Source organism: Pezoporus wallicus, unplaced genomic scaffold (assembly GCF_028554395.1).
Source record: "Pezoporus wallicus isolate ANWC-B61680 ecotype Strahan unplaced genomic scaffold, APGP_CSIRO_Pwel_v1 contig_6966, whole genome shotgun sequence".
Lineage (NCBI taxonomy): Eukaryota > Metazoa > Chordata > Aves > Psittaciformes > Psittacidae > Pezoporus > Pezoporus wallicus.
This window is the reverse complement of record NW_026639746.1, coordinates 4,187,924-4,203,290: the sequence shown is the minus strand read 5'-3', so window position 1 is coordinate 4,203,290 and position 15,367 is coordinate 4,187,924. Positions and strand designations below refer to the sequence as shown.

Sequence of the window (15,367 nt, the reverse complement as noted above, 5' to 3'; positions counted from 1 at the left end):
ATGTACTGGGAGCTCTACGCCAACAATATTGAATTGGCTGTTGTTCCCTTCTCAGCCAGGTTGGGGACCAAGCAAAAGGAATGGCGAGCAGCTCTATGTTTCTCCACTGACACAATGGTCAAGAGCTGGCAATGCGCCCAGGAAGAAAAGGAATAAAAGGGAAAAGATCCCTACTGCCTGTTGGCATCAGAAATGATGGATGAGGAAGAAGTACAGTGAGATCTGCAAAATAGACTTGCTAATCTGGGAGCCTAAGAGTATGGGTTCTGGCATGTCTTGAAGATCCCTCTAATGTATGCATCCTCTCTCCTCTGGCAGACTTGACTCCTAGAGATCTCCTCCTCCAGTACAACTTTCTCATTTGTCTTTCATTTCCTTGTAGTCCTCAGAAGAGGCAAATTACCCTCAAATTAAGAAGAATCAGAAAAATCTCTAGAGAGTGTGAAGTCTGTGACCAGGGACAGGATCTAGTCCATTTGTTGGCATAGGTTCCTTTACTGTTTTGATCCCCCAAAGGTCTAGATTTCCATCATGCTGCTCTGCCTTTTCTCACCACCACCCCCCCACCCCCCCGATAGTTCCTTTCATACGTGGCTTTCTCTCTCAGACAAGGCAAATCTGTAGTTTTCAGTAGATTCAGATGTGATCAAACTGTGAACGCACACAGGGAAACTCTTTGTACTAGTACTACAACAGTCTCTGCTGTGAATCTGGCTTGAGGCTGAATTTGGGAAGGTTCAAGTCTATCAACCTCCCATTATACTGTCAAACTTTCCTGCTTATGTGACAATTTGATGGATGGAGGCAGTTTGCCATTTTACTGAAACACATCAGAAATATAACCATGCAGCCAGAGGGAGGATGAAAAAACGCAAATGGATTATAATTGCAGCCTATTGTCTGTATGTGCTGTTGGGGGAACAGAGATCTAAGATTCTGTGCCCATGCAGCTTGTTTTACACTAAGTAGTCACAGAAAAGAGAAACAGAGGGAGAGAGATAATTCAGGGTGTAGGAACCAGAGATTTGTGGATTTTCACTCCTAGCTGAATTCAGTAAATGCAAATCAAAATCTTTTTTGGCTTTTCTTTTTAATCTGTACTCAGAGACTTTACGCTGCCAGCCACACTGTGGCCCACTTCATGGTGGCTCCTATATTTTTGTGCACACTTCTATGTACTCCTTAGATACTCTATGGCCTTGTCATGAGGCTCCTATGGAAAGTGACGGATGCAAGTTTGAACTGTTTCAAAATCAGGAGGGAAGTGGGTTCAAGTGAGTCACTGCACCGAGGAATGGTTTAGCTCCTGGGCTACTATGTAAAAGTTGATGACCACACCATGACTACCACCGCTTCCATTATGTTCTTCAATAAAAGTGTGACTGCTCACTGTGGGTGTATGGACAACTTCAGCTCTCCTAATGAATTACACGTACAAGCAAACTTAAGGTCACTTAATCTGTAGATCTCAAATAGCCTCCAGCAACATAAAGATGGCCATATACCAAGATGATACATAGCTTCTGAGCCTGTTTAATAGAGCTCTGGACAGAAGATAGAGTACCTATACTATTTCAGATACCTCACCGAGTTAAATGAGTGTACATAGATTGTTTTCTTGCATATATACAGCAGTCCAGATTCCAGTTTTGTGTTATCTTTTAACTTCCCTTAAATGTTCTGTAAAATTAATTAAGTAAGAGCTAGGGCTGTATTTTGAAATAGGTGAGAAATGCTACACATACATTACTGTTGATTAAGAGAAGATATTGTGCGACTGCTTACAGACTTCAGTCACAGGTACAATCAGGGCTACTATTGAGCATACTCATTCAGATACATGATTTGCTGGATACCAATCCATTGTCAGTTTTATACCTACTTTATATATACATGATTTTATATATGTACAATTTATTTCCTCTATGGTTACATATTATGCTTTTGCTTCATAAGAGAATTTTATTCAAAGATTACAATGCATTCAAAATCACAAATAGTATGTGTGTCATGGTTAGAAATTAAACATTTATCATCTCTTGCTTTATCCACATCTGTCTCTTTTTCTGCATTAGGTTTCAGAAGTTGTTGAGAGGTTTCCTGCAGCCTGAAATGATGGAGAGCCTCAGATAAAGGACACCCCAATTTTACACCCAAGGAATATTGCTTAATATGTATTAATCTGAAGTAATATACTGTATGGTAAAGCATTTAATAGAGAGCCAACCTTCTAACACCCAGAGAGCATTTAGTTTTTGTCCAGTCAAAACCACCTAATGTAACTGCACATGCTACAATGGAAACTGTAAGACAAATACAAAGTTTTGGTATCTGTGTTACCTATACGTATCCTATAGCATCTGGTATGGTATTTGCCACTCTTCTAGTGTGTTGCTGCTCATCTCTGAACATAAGAGCTCGTCCACTTGTTCATAATTCACCCTTCCTTTCTATCTGGAATGCTCCTACAGAGCTTTGTACTGAAAGGACTGGAGTACAGCTGGACATGAATTTTTTTTCCTTCATTGGAAGCACACTGAAGACATCCACTGGGCAAAACATCACTCTTTTCTATCCAGACAGGCTTGGCTACTATCCTTACAAAAATGAAATCACAGGAGAGGCGTTAAATGGAGGACTCCCTCAACTCTCACTGCTGGAGAATCATTTAAAGAAAGCCAAAGAGGACATCCAGTTCTATATTCCTTCAGATGAACAATTTGGATTGGCTGTCATTGACTGGGAAAACTGGAGACCTGTATGGATAAGAAACTGGGGATCAAAAGATATTTATAGGCAGGAATCCATTGAACTGGTTCAGCAGAGAGACCTCAGTATATCAGAAGCCGAAGCCAGGATTATAGCCAAAATGGAATTTGAAGCTGCAGCAAAATCAATTATGTTGGAATCTTTAAAGCTGGGCATAGAAATGAAGCCAAATCGTCTGTGGGGATATTACCTTTATCCAGACTGTTACAACTATGATTACAAACAAAACCCACATAATTACACAGGGACCTGTTTAGATATTGAAATAGAAAGAAATAATGAGCTTAATTGGTTGTGGGAGAAAAGCACAGCACTTTATCCATCTATCTATCTAGAGACAGCCTTAAGATCTTCCAGAAATGCCCAGCTCTTTGTTCGCAACAGAGTTCAAGAAGCCATTAGAATTTCTTATGTCTCTAGTGCTACTCATCCTCTTCCAGTTTTTGTGTATACACGTCCAGTGTTCACAGATGTCTATGAGGAATATCTCTCCCAGGTGAGTGGAGATAGCCCTTGAATAAGGGTTAAAAGATAGTGAGAAAATTCTGTCCCTAGTTGTACTCCAGTAGCTTTCCAAATAGTATTTCAGCATCTCATGGGTTAGCCAAGGTTAGGCTCTGATTAAGGTCTAATCATCTTATTGCGGTTATGGCTATACTTTCCCCTTCATATTTTTATATACACCCATGCTATCAGAGATGCCGCCAATCTGGGGAATCTCTTCCTGGTCATCCAGACCATGAGGAAAGTGAAGTTAGATGTTGTAGTAATGGTGAATGCATTGTTGTCTGTTGTCGTCTCACATTCTAGATACAGCATGACCGGGCATTATCCCCAGTTCTGTGGATACCTTCAGGGAGCAAGGGGTGCTGTCAGAGTCCCTACTGGGTTCCTAACCAATCGCTTAAATCCTGTAATCCTTACATTCTTCCTTTTCATGTGCTGTGTTTTCCCCTTGTTCTTTTTCTACCCATAGTCCTCTCGCAGGCCGGATGAGCTTTAAGATTTTTGTTAGGGCTGGGTTAATAGCTGACCCTAAAAGGAGATATGAGCAGAAACAAATTTCCCAGATTAATCTCTGTAAAAGGCCAGAGCCATCCTCTGAAGAAAACTGATTGCTGTTGATGAAAGCTCTTTCTCTTGCTACTTTTCTGCTTTAGCACTTTCTGGTACCTGATACGAAGTTTAAAAAAAAATACACACACAAAAAGAAACAAACCCAAAACCCAAGCCAAACAACCAAAATAGCTGTGCTGTCCAGCTTTTGCTTCAGGCAGCATTACTGAAACCAGCTACTACCAGCTCTGAGCAGTGTCAAGGCAATGCAGCAAAACATAATTTAAAATGGTTGGAGGAGTGTATGTCATATGCCTAACCACCATCTCAGTTTTACAGCCTTGTTTTTCTAACCAGATGACATACATAAATTGGATATAGTTGGCAATGTTTTCTGGTGTCACCTGTGCAACCCAATCCCAGAATAAAACAGTGTAATTGAGAGCAGAATGTTTGCATAGTGTATAATTACTTGCTGTCCTCAAAGCAGTTATTTTGGATATGTAATTTACTATACACATTATACCCTTTGCCCTTGTACAAAGAATCATACTGATGTAAGTAAGCTATAACATGTTTCCCCTCAGGATGACCTGGTAAATACCATTGGAGAATCTGCTGCACTGGGTGCTTCTGGAATTGTGATCTGGGGTGATATGAATTTAACACAAAATAAGGTATGCCAGATTAATCATAACATGACATTTTTAAAGAGCTCTAAAGTGAAAAGGACAAAAAGCATTATGATTACTTATATAAGATCTTCTACATTTATAATAATGACTCTATATTGCCAGCAGTCCTATCGAGTCAAAAAAAGCAAGCACATTTGAGGCATATGAAGATCGTCACTGACCACACAGAGTAAGAGTTCAGTTTTTCAGATTATTGGTGTTGGATCTGAGCAACTGGACAAGCTACCATGGTAACTGTACGCAAGTTCACGCTTAATTTAAGGAAAGAATTCCTATATTCTCATTGCATTGCAGTCTTGAGGTACAGAAAAAAATTACTTGTGCTTGCCCAAAACAATTTTTAAAAGACTCTCCTACTTTTTAAAGTAGTGCATTTAGCAAGAATATTTAAAGCACTAGGAGTTAGTCTGTGAAATTTCAGCGTCAGCCTGTTGTGTGTGTTGGAAGTACTACTTTGATTAATTTCATAGTAAGAAGGATCTGGGTCAGAAAAGAGAAAAAATCTAGTTTGTTTTAGGAAGGGAAAAAATATAGTTTGAGAAACATTGTTACAAGGATGTTCAAATAAATCTTTCGAACTAGCTCATTCATACCCAGGCAAGCTAGATATCATAAACTTCTGTATGGGGAGACTCTTCTGAAGTCTTCTAAGAGCAAAGAGCTGAAACTCTAAAGCACTGCTGGGCCTCCTGTCATAGAAAGCATAGCCAAATAAACCTCCCAGTTGTTAGGGTCAAACAACCAAGAGCATCTGAGCTTGACTTTATTATATGTGCCTGCATTTGAGAAAGGATTATCAGTTGCACTTGAAGGGTTTTTTTTTTTGCCTATTAGTGCAATATCAGACCACAGATAAGCAACCACTTTTATTGCTTGAATTTTGAGATTCATGTAAGGAAACAGAACTTTCCACAGCCCAGTCAGACTATGTATTTGTGCACTAATCACACCTTTTTTTTTTTACAGCTATCAGAGTCAGTAGCCTTTCAGCAATGAACTATTACTGTGAGCCTCCCTTCTGCAAGAATTGCATCAACCAAAATTTCTAGGCAGGGTTTTTATCTATACCTAAAAGAAAAACAAAAAAACCTACCTGTACCTCATATTCACCAAAGTCATCTCCACAGGTGTAAATATTAGCTGTATCTATATGTGGTATTAGGCAAATGCCCTAAGAAGACAGTGTCAGAAACAAAGAGTTTCCAAAGCCTCTGATTATTAAACCGTGCCAAGCATACACAGAATATATGTCATCTTTGTGATCAATTCAAATGCTCAATTCTCTTAGCATACATCCAGTTTGACCATCCTCCCAAAATGTTTTCCATTCAAAAATGCTGTGAAAGCTCCCTTTTCCTGCAGCCTATTCAGGTCAGGGCAAAATTGAAGAGTCTCATAGAGATGATTTGATAGAAAAAAAATATTTGTTCAGGCTGAAGAAGTGAGATTTTCTTCCAAGATCCCTTCAAACCATTCAAGACCATAAAAAAGAACTTCAATCCTTCATGTAACTTCTTTAAATGCATCTGATTCAAGAAGCTACATGAAATATACAGATAAAATGAAAGCCTAAAGTTGTTGGCTTTCTGATGTGTTTTTCATCACATCTACAGCAACTACCCACATAAATTTGCTGTGATCCTTGAACTGTGTAGCAATTTCTCAGATAAACTTGCTTCCAACAACTAGTTGGAACTGTTATCTATTATCAAAACCTCAGAAGAAACATTCATAGATATCCACTACAGTACAGTGGTGTTAGAATGACAGCATTTTAATGGTTTCTACACTAAACTATGCAGATATGATGTTCTTTTCACAGAACACCTGCAGAACTCTGGACAACTACCTTAGGAGGACCTTGACCCCATACCTCATCAATGTCACAATGGCAGCCAGAATCTGTAGCCAGGTGTTATGCCAAGACTCTGGTGCCTGTGTACGGAAAAAATGGAATTCCACTGACTATCTTCACTTAAACCCTGAGAATATTGTCATTCAAATGACAAAGGATGGAAAATACACTCTACAAGGGCAGCCAGCGTTTCAGGATCTGCAAACATTCATAGAAAAATTTGATTGCCACTGTTATGCAGGGCAGAGTTGTGAACCGAGAGCTGATATAAATGACATCCATTACCTCCATGTTTGCATTTCAGAAGATATTTGCATTCAGATATCCTCAAATGCGCTTTCTAATATAGAAGACTCTGAAGAAAAGATCCTGTCTAACAGAACTGTATTTTCGTTACCCTCCCAGAGTAAGGTGACATTATCTACACATCCTGAAATAGAAGATTTCCAATCTACCTTTGGAAATAATATACTCAATATAACAATTCCAAAACATAGCACTGTCACAGCTGTGACTAAATATGATTTAGAAGCAAATGATACCCGTACTTCCAGTAGTTCTTCATCCTATAAGATAACCATGTTTAATCTGTTGAGTTTAATTCTAATTTTCAGAACATTAATACAAATGACCTGTGAAAGTGAGAATATTCTTTTCTCTGGCTGTGGTTGAAATTCTGTACGTTTTATTTACAAAGAAAACCATTCCTGAAAGGCATATGGTCTTATTTGTATCAGGTAACCTTTTCTATTGCATAGGTGACACTTCAGCTTGAATGTATTTCTTCAGTTTAGTTCTATAAACTACTATCTGTGCCAAAGGTATACTGATCTGTAAATATGGATTACACCAAAGGACAATCCAGAATAAGGAACTTTTTTTACAGTTTACATTTTTAACAGTTATCTTAAAAAAAAAAATAAATTGTGGATAATGCCATTTTGTATACTTCAAGTTAAGCAGTTAAATACATCGTAACCTGGATCTCATTGAGTCTCAGGAATCAATAGGTTTGATGCAGGAATTAATTTTATTCCATATGAAACTTTAGATCTGTGGGACTTTGCAGCATAAAATTTATCTGATTAATGTAACGTTTCTCCACTTTTTACCATACCTACAGGGACACTGTGGTTTTTCTTTCAATTAAATATATTCATAACTCTTCTAAAGGTTCTGACTTTAATGTAAATATTCACTTCAAATATTACAGCTTCATTATTCAGAATATGAGCTGAGCAGTTTATCCTTCTTTCTTTCCTCTTCTCCCAAGCCCTCCCCTCCTTATCTCAGATGTCCCATCCTTGGCTTTCACTTGTTTTGTCTAGCCAACACAACTCATCTGATCTGCCTTTACATTTCCTATGGGCACTAGTCACCAGCCCTAGTTTCTCCATCCAGCCAGTCCTAGCAATGGGATACAGCTGTCTATGCCATTTGGACAAAAGCCTGTGAGCATACAACTTTCCTGAGCAGTTTCTTTGGTAGTATCCAGTTTGTCCCTCGGGAAAACCCATCAGTGGAGACTGTAAGATGAGTGACACTGAGGGTCTGGGACTCCCTTTCTTCACCTCCAATGCCTGTGATTCCTAACCTCGAGACAAACTTTTTGATGCAGTCTGCTGACAGCTCTAAGGCTATTTGCTAATGTTATTCCATTGCCAAAAGCAGTGTGAAAGTAGTAGAGATACCTCAGAGCAAAACTGCTCCCAGTATCATATCAGGAGTCTATTTATGGTGTATGTGTAGCATTTAGAAGTAATTAACAGTTTAGGCATTTAGAAGCAATTAACTGCAGTTTATTTGATAAAATAACCTTTTCAAATTATTGTGTCAGATACTTAATAGGCTGCTGGACTTCTGATGGGTGAAGAGTAGCTGCTGACATGGATACATTAAAAAGTCTCCCCAGAGCTAAGCATGATCCTCATAAATCACCACCTCCCACAGATGCAACCTGCCTCACTAATGGAAATGCCTAAGATTTCAATATATAGTAGCCCTTTATTTATAAAAAGTTCATGCCTCAATCTAGCAAAAAGCACATATTCATTGCCTTTGAATTTTCAGTTGTCAGTCATAACAGACATGCATAAAAATAGATGAAGCCTTTAGATTTAACATGGAGAAATAATGTTTTATGGCTTTTGGCAGCAAGTTATCAAGAGGGGGTGACAATTTTGTCATCACAGTTATGGTGTTGAGTCAAAGCTATTTCTGCCATTAATATTCCAAGTAGAATCATGGATAAAAAAATATGTATATGTAGCAGACTGACACAAAAAAAAAAGCCAGCTGCTTTTAATCACCTCTGTAAAAACATATTTCTTTTTCACTTCAACTTTGATATTGGGTATTTGATCTTGGGTAAACAAAAGCCATGGTATCATAATTACTGTACCTGAGGTCCCTCCCCTTTCACACCATAGTTGTGATAACTGGGTTATCAAAGGGTTTCTAAAAATTGGAAACATAAAAAAAAAAAACAAAAGCAGGAATGACAAGTTGAAATCACAGAAGAGTTGAGGCACAGCCAGGACCTCCCAGTGGATGCAGAGGAAGTGAACTGCTGAAGCAAAAGAGTGAAGCAGTGGGGAATGTGAACAGACCAGTCTCTTCCCATTCAACAGTTTTTATCTACCTGGCATTTATACAGTCAGCCTTTCCCTGAGGCCCACTGTAAAGGTACAGGAACACAGTAACTGATATTGTTAGATTACACCTATCCATCTGATCCCATCTCTTTTTTTCTTGAGAGCAGCCAAGATCAGCAAAGGGATATGAAAGGCAGGAGACTATTGCAATAAAATGTCCACAGAAATGTGTCTTCATATAAATAGCTGTCTGTCATATGCTCCAATGCACAATCCTTTACAAAACACCTTTTGAATGCTCATTTGGGATATTTATGTTACCTACATATATCTGCAATTCATGCTTTAAATCCTACAAATTTCTTGCCATAGAATCAGTCTGGCTCCGTGCTGTGTAAAATTACAGTATTTTCCAAATATTTTATTTTATTCTGTATTATATTTGTCTTGCCTATATTCTATGCTAGAGTCAGATGGAGTCAGAGAGCCTCCACGGAGTCAGGAAGAAGTAAAGAACAAAAAGGGGTGCTGTGCCTTGCATCGCTGGTGACTATGTTAGGTTCAAAGCCAATCTTGTATTCTTCCGAAGCGGACTCTACCGCCCCCAAATATTCCCCTTCCATTCACAGCACCTCCTGTAATCATTAGTTGTCTCGGTAGCCCTGTAGTTTCCATTTCTTATGTTGTATGTTTCAAAAGATTAAACACTAAAGAAACATTCATTTCACTTTTGATTGCCATTCACTCTTTTGTATGTCTCCCTTCTAGTAAGCTTTCAGGCTGGCAATACTTAGGGACTGGGAAATGCTAAACCAGTTTTGATGAAATAGTCTAAAAGAAAGTTGTTTGAGTGCCTCCAGTGCTCTCCTCCAACATCTAAAAGTTCTCCTAAATTTTAACTGAAATTCCGGCTCTCTCTCTGAAGAATCTGGATCTGGTTTATTGTGTTGCTTACTCTGGGGCACCCAAAGCTATTGCACTTTTTAAGAGAGGTGCCTATGGGCACAGAATCTGAACAGAAGTGAAATCATAGTCTAGTCCTTGCCTTACAGTTTCTTGTTTCTCTGTATTAAAAATAGCAACAGGGAGAGAGAGACTGAGATGCAGGCCAGTAAGACCACTTTGTAGACAGCCTAGTATGTGACTAGCATCCCAAGGAGCCCAGCTAAATTTGCTCTAATCCCTGCATCACAATATATACATACATATCAGCAAAGAATTGTGTGGAAGATTTCCAACCTGTGCAATATGCACTAGACAGCTCCCAGACACAGATTAGATTTGTGCATCTACCTATCCATCATTTTTCAATACAAACAACAAGACAGCGAAGACAGTACATAATTTTAAAACATATTCAGTTATGGAGCATTGATGACCTTTTTAAGAAGACAACTAAATTCTGTCCTTCAAGCACACACACTTAAAACTTACTTGAAAGGTTTTTCAGTGTGCTTGTGCAAGGCCCTTTGCACTGACAGATACCTATTCTGCCAAAGCAAAACAGCCTGCAAAATTAGGGGCTGAGATTTCAAGACAGAGTTATGAGTTCCATTCCAAAGAATAACAAAGATAAAAAACGTTTATTGCATGGCTTAAAAAAAATATTATTGCCTTATTTAACAATTACGTCATCTTTCTTGAAGAAATCTCTTTTTTGTTTTTGTTTCTTGGCAGTTTTTCCCCTGTCCTACTGAAAGCCATTGTATAGGTGGCTGGAAGCAGATTGGTCTAACTTCAGCCCTTAGCACTTCTAAATGGTTTTGGATATGTGGTTAGCCCAGACCTTTCTGTCTGTTTTTCTGGAAACTCCAATGAAATTTAACCAGGCACCATGGTATTTTTCTTTATGATAGCAGTCATGTAAGCAAGCAGTATTCAAGATCAATTCTAAATTTTTGTGTATACCAGTCAAGGATTTGGGTCTGTAGAGAACAGTTCTTTGGTGTGCAAGAGTTCTGAATCTTTTGCAGTGACTTTTCACTGCCAGTAGTACACAGGACTGTAAAATCTTCTTGCATTTGTTGTCCCCTTGTTACAAACAAAAAAGTAACGGGCAAGGAGGGTAAAGGGCACCAATCAATATTATCATCTTTAAAGGAACAACATTGTATTTCATTATATTCACTAATGTGTTACCACCATCTTGGTGTATTGATTATAGTTCTCCTTGGCTAGTAGTAATCAGATGACATTTTCAGTGTATGCTTGTATAACCCTTAGTTTAAAACTTGTAAGATATTTATTGATTAGTAATCACATACAAACAGTATGAAAATTAATGTCAATTGCTACTTTACATATTCAGTCAACATTTTGTTTCTCTGCACATGATTCCAGAGCATTGTGTTCAATGCCATATTTATATGGACATCAGATAATATGCAGTCACCCCTCTCTGCCTTTGTTTTCATCTCAAAAAATGTATTTATTCAATAGCACTTCAAGATCTCTTAGAAGAACTATACCATATGTTGGCAGTGTATTTCTGGCACACACTGCTCCCTCAGGCTACTAGCAGATTGAGGCGAGATGGTAGGTTGCCAGTGTCAAGCGATGATTTCTTAAGGCAGGGACCTAACAACCACCATTTAAAGGGAGGCTAAGGGCACCCTACAGTCTCATAAGAACAATATTATTCATGTCACAACAAAGTACCTCACTGCTAGCACTGCTAGTAATTAAGGGCACTGGACTAGTAATAGACTCAGCCTGTCTTGAAATCCTATGCAGTTTCAGTACGTGCTGCATATACCAAATTTAGGTATCCAAACCACAGAGTTCTTAAGTTAAAATCTTGAATGTGGCCCACTGAACCAGTGTAACAATCCTTACAGAAATCCTTTTTCACCTCTTCTCTCACTGGAGCATGACGAAAACCAATATAGATACTAAGGAGTTCCTGACGCTCCAGCCAGCAGAGGGCACTGACAGCACAGGCAGACACTGGCGGGTGCATTGCATAGCTTTCACTGTAAAATTCAATCCAATCTCTCTATTCTCTTTGACAAAGCACCTGCTTGACTCTGGCCTACAAACAGAAAACACAACTAGACTCTCACTAATGCAGTGCCTCATTAGCAGAAAAGATATGTGGCTTATTCTACACGTTTTTTTTCCTCAAACACCTGGTATATCAGGACTGAAAATACCGGAGAGAGGCATCACCTCTTCTCATGATCTCCACTCGGAGGGGATTTCATTCAACTGAAGGCTTCTTCTTGTTAAGATCTTCAGCTGTCACTGAAATCCCCGCTTAAACTACAGATAATGTGATCTGATCTCTTTGGTACCACTCCAAAGTAGAGACGTGGGTCCCAAACATCTTGTTTCTCTCCAAATGTGGAAATATCTGGATATTCAGTGTTGGTTCAGTCAAGCTTTGCTGAACATGTATTGCATCAACACCATCGTCACCTGAAATGTAAGATACATTGTTATACTTTTTCATAGCATAAATAAGCCTCTGCAATGGAGTATGCTGCCTTACTATCACTTCATCCACAAAGCGCTTGAAAGACTCAGTGACCCCATAACACTGCTGAAGTGTGTAAATCTCTGTAGACAAGACAGGAAAGTGAAATACTTGATCAACTGTCAAATGTTTCCCAGAGATTAAGGGGCTTGTCTACAGTCACACTGAATAGTTAATTGTGGCCTTCTGTGCTCCAGCTCAGGCTTTTAGCTACAAGAACATACATCCTCTGAGCTGCTAATGGTAGCAAGGTAGCAATATTGTATTTTTACATACAATATTATCAAACTGTCTGCAAAGTAAAGAATTGTCCTTCATAATAATTTAGTTTTGCAAAGGATATATCATATTTTAGATCAATTTAACAGATCTTTCAACTTGGACAAACCCTCCAAGACTTGTTCATATATTATATGTTGACCTCCTAGATACTGTAAGAGACTTCAGTCAGTGTACAGCTGAATTAATGGTTTAGATTTATCAGCCCATCTTCTGCCGGATACGACAGAAATGTATTTTTTCAGAATATGTTACTGTATCTGCAATATATTGTTTCTTTAAGCTCCCGCCACTAAGAGCCTTCTATTGAAGAATTAAAAACTCTTCAAAAAAGTCTTGCAAAAACAGAGACTGCTCAATTTCATACACGTTTTCCCCCGTTCAGTAATCTGAGCCACTTGATTCCCAGAAACCACTCTCACAAATTGACTGTCTTTATTCTGCACATTGCTATCTGGGTGATATGTGGAGATGGGAGAAATTATTTTATTTTTCATTTTTTAAGGCACCCAGAAACACTTCACCTATTCACTGAAAATCTATACTTGTTTTGGCTGAAACAAGCTTTTAAAAATAACAAGATTGACAAATAATACTGTTTTGCCAGTGAATTATTTCCTGGTCCTTTTACCCCTGCAACCAGAATAATTCATTTCCTCAATGTCAACCTTTTGACCCATGTCTCCAGTGAACCCCCAGTTATATTTACCATAAACAGTAACTGGTGGGTAAACTTGTGACCAGTGCCTGAGGATGTATGTATGTAATGAATGGCCATCTGGCTGCTACAAAGAGGCAAGTAAAAGAGCAGAGTTCTGCTACACTCTCTCTCAATGCAGGATCTGATCAGGTTCTTTTTTCACCATGCCACCCATTTGCAAGAAACTTTGAGAGCTGTACCATGCTCTGAAACTGCTGACGACACCCATCACTGCCTCAGTTTTAACACAGACATTCAAAATTCTGACTCTAACCCAAACCACCAATGCTAGGCTATAACGTTAGGACAAAAGGACTACCTGTGTCAAGAGCAGAATCTTATGAAACTAGGGAAAAAAAAACAACCACCCAATTCCTTTTGTTTGTTTGGGCCTGGCCACTTAGATGTGTCTGCTTTCCTCAAGACTTTGTATTAAGAGAAACAATGAAAAATAACTCCCTTACACTACCTACTGGGTAGCAGGGCCAACTCCAGTGTCCAATTTCCTTCTGGAAATGTTCAATTAAATTTACAAGAGTAAGTAAATGAGTATCTGTAAAAAAAAAAAATAATCTTAGCATTACCCTATGAGTCACTTTTACTGTATCTACAACCAGAGCATGAAAAAGCATATAGTTTTTCACCTTTGCAGCTAGCTCAGAACCAATTTCTCTTGACAGCAAAGTCACAAGAGCTTCCAGTTTTTGTGGCCTGACGTAACCAGCTAGGTTTAACACAAATTGCATTCTCCCAAATGCTGAATTATGTCTCTAAAAAGGGCATGAAAAACTAATTTCAAAATGTTTTGATGAATTTGCTTTGTTTCAATAGTACAAGTATCCATACTAAATTTTTGAAGTGCCTTGTTTACACCTCTGTGAAGGTCCTCCACCAAGCAATACCATCAGCATTGTAATCTTCTACAGCATCATGTATAATTTCAGTGATGGATCCAGGTTAAATGCTAGCTCTGCAGTTACAGAGAAACGCAGCCTTTCTCAATGATGTGTGGCAAGACTGTATGCTAAATGCTCTTTATCCAGTAGGTAGAAGATTCCTGGTGAAGTTGCATGTCCTGTCTATACAAAACCACTGTCACAACCATCTCTTGTTGAGGCAAGGAAGCATGCTAATAGAGACTTACCAAAAACTGTTGAAAAAGAACCCAAGTAAAACCACAGTAAACCTTGAATGAAACACTTCTCCTATGAGGAAAGGCTGAGAAAGCTGGGGTTGTTCAGCCTGGAGAAAACTACAGGGAGACCTTATTGTGACTTTTCAGTTCTTAAAAGGGGCCTATTTAGAAAGATGGGGAAAGACTTCTTAGCGGGGCCTGTTGTGACAGCATGAAGGGACAATGATTTTAAACTAGAAGAGGGGAGATTCAGGCTGGAAGAGAGGAAGAAATTTTTACAGTGAAGGGGGTAAAACACTGGAGCAGGTTGGCCAGAGAGGTGATGGATGCACCATTCCCGGAGGCATTCAGGGCCAGGCTGCATGTGGTTCTGGACAACCTGGTCTAGCACAAGATGTCCCTGCTCATTGCAGGCGGTTGGACCAGATGAGCTTTGAACTCCCTTCTGACGCAAACCACTCTGTGATTCTATGATGACCTGTCCCGACACGATAAAACAATTCAAGAGTGTCATAAGAAGAGTGGAGGTCCAGGAGTGTGGGAACTGCCACAACTACAGGTGAAGGACCTACAGCATCGATGCTGTCAAGATGTAAATCCCACCAACTCTCATAAGCCAGCGGTGCACATGTGGCCCTGGCCCACCCGTTGCGTGCATGGTGCTGGACGGACAGCCCACAGCGGCAGACCTATGCCGGGCCACCGCGTCCTGCCACACTCCCGCCAGGCACCAGCTCTTCACCTCACACCGCGCTGCCCTCGTCGCGCTACCGGGAGCCACCCTGCTGCTCCCCGGAGACTGCGGTGCC

At 39.4% G+C, this 15,367-nt stretch overlaps 1 protein-coding gene across 1 annotated transcript; it reads left to right on the top strand.

The window, feature by feature from the left end:
* The first annotated feature begins 2,258 nt into the window (after nt 1–2,258).
* Nucleotides 2,259–7,287, top strand: SPAM1 (sperm adhesion molecule 1). The gene is made up of 3 exons (XM_057415816.1): nt 2,259–3,265; nt 4,413–4,502; nt 6,343–7,287. The coding sequence occupies exons 1-3, from the start codon at nt 2,297–2,299 to the stop codon at nt 7,045–7,047; spliced, it is 1,764 nt and encodes a 587-aa protein (XP_057271799.1). The 5' UTR covers nt 2,259–2,296; the 3' UTR covers nt 7,048–7,287.
* Nucleotides 7,288–15,367: the final 8,080 nt, after the last annotated feature.

Coding starts and splice junctions, on each gene's coding strand:
- SPAM1 (XM_057415816.1), top strand. CDS start 2,297: ATGGAAACTGTAAGACAAATACAAAGTTTTGGTATCTGTGTTACCTAT. Junction 3,266..4,412: donor ATGAGGAATATCTCTCCCAG/GTGAGTGGAGAT, acceptor GTTTCCCCTCAG/GATGACCTGGTAAATACCAT. Junction 4,503..6,342: donor TGAATTTAACACAAAATAAG/GTATGCCAGATT, acceptor TTCTTTTCACAG/AACACCTGCAGAACTCTGGA.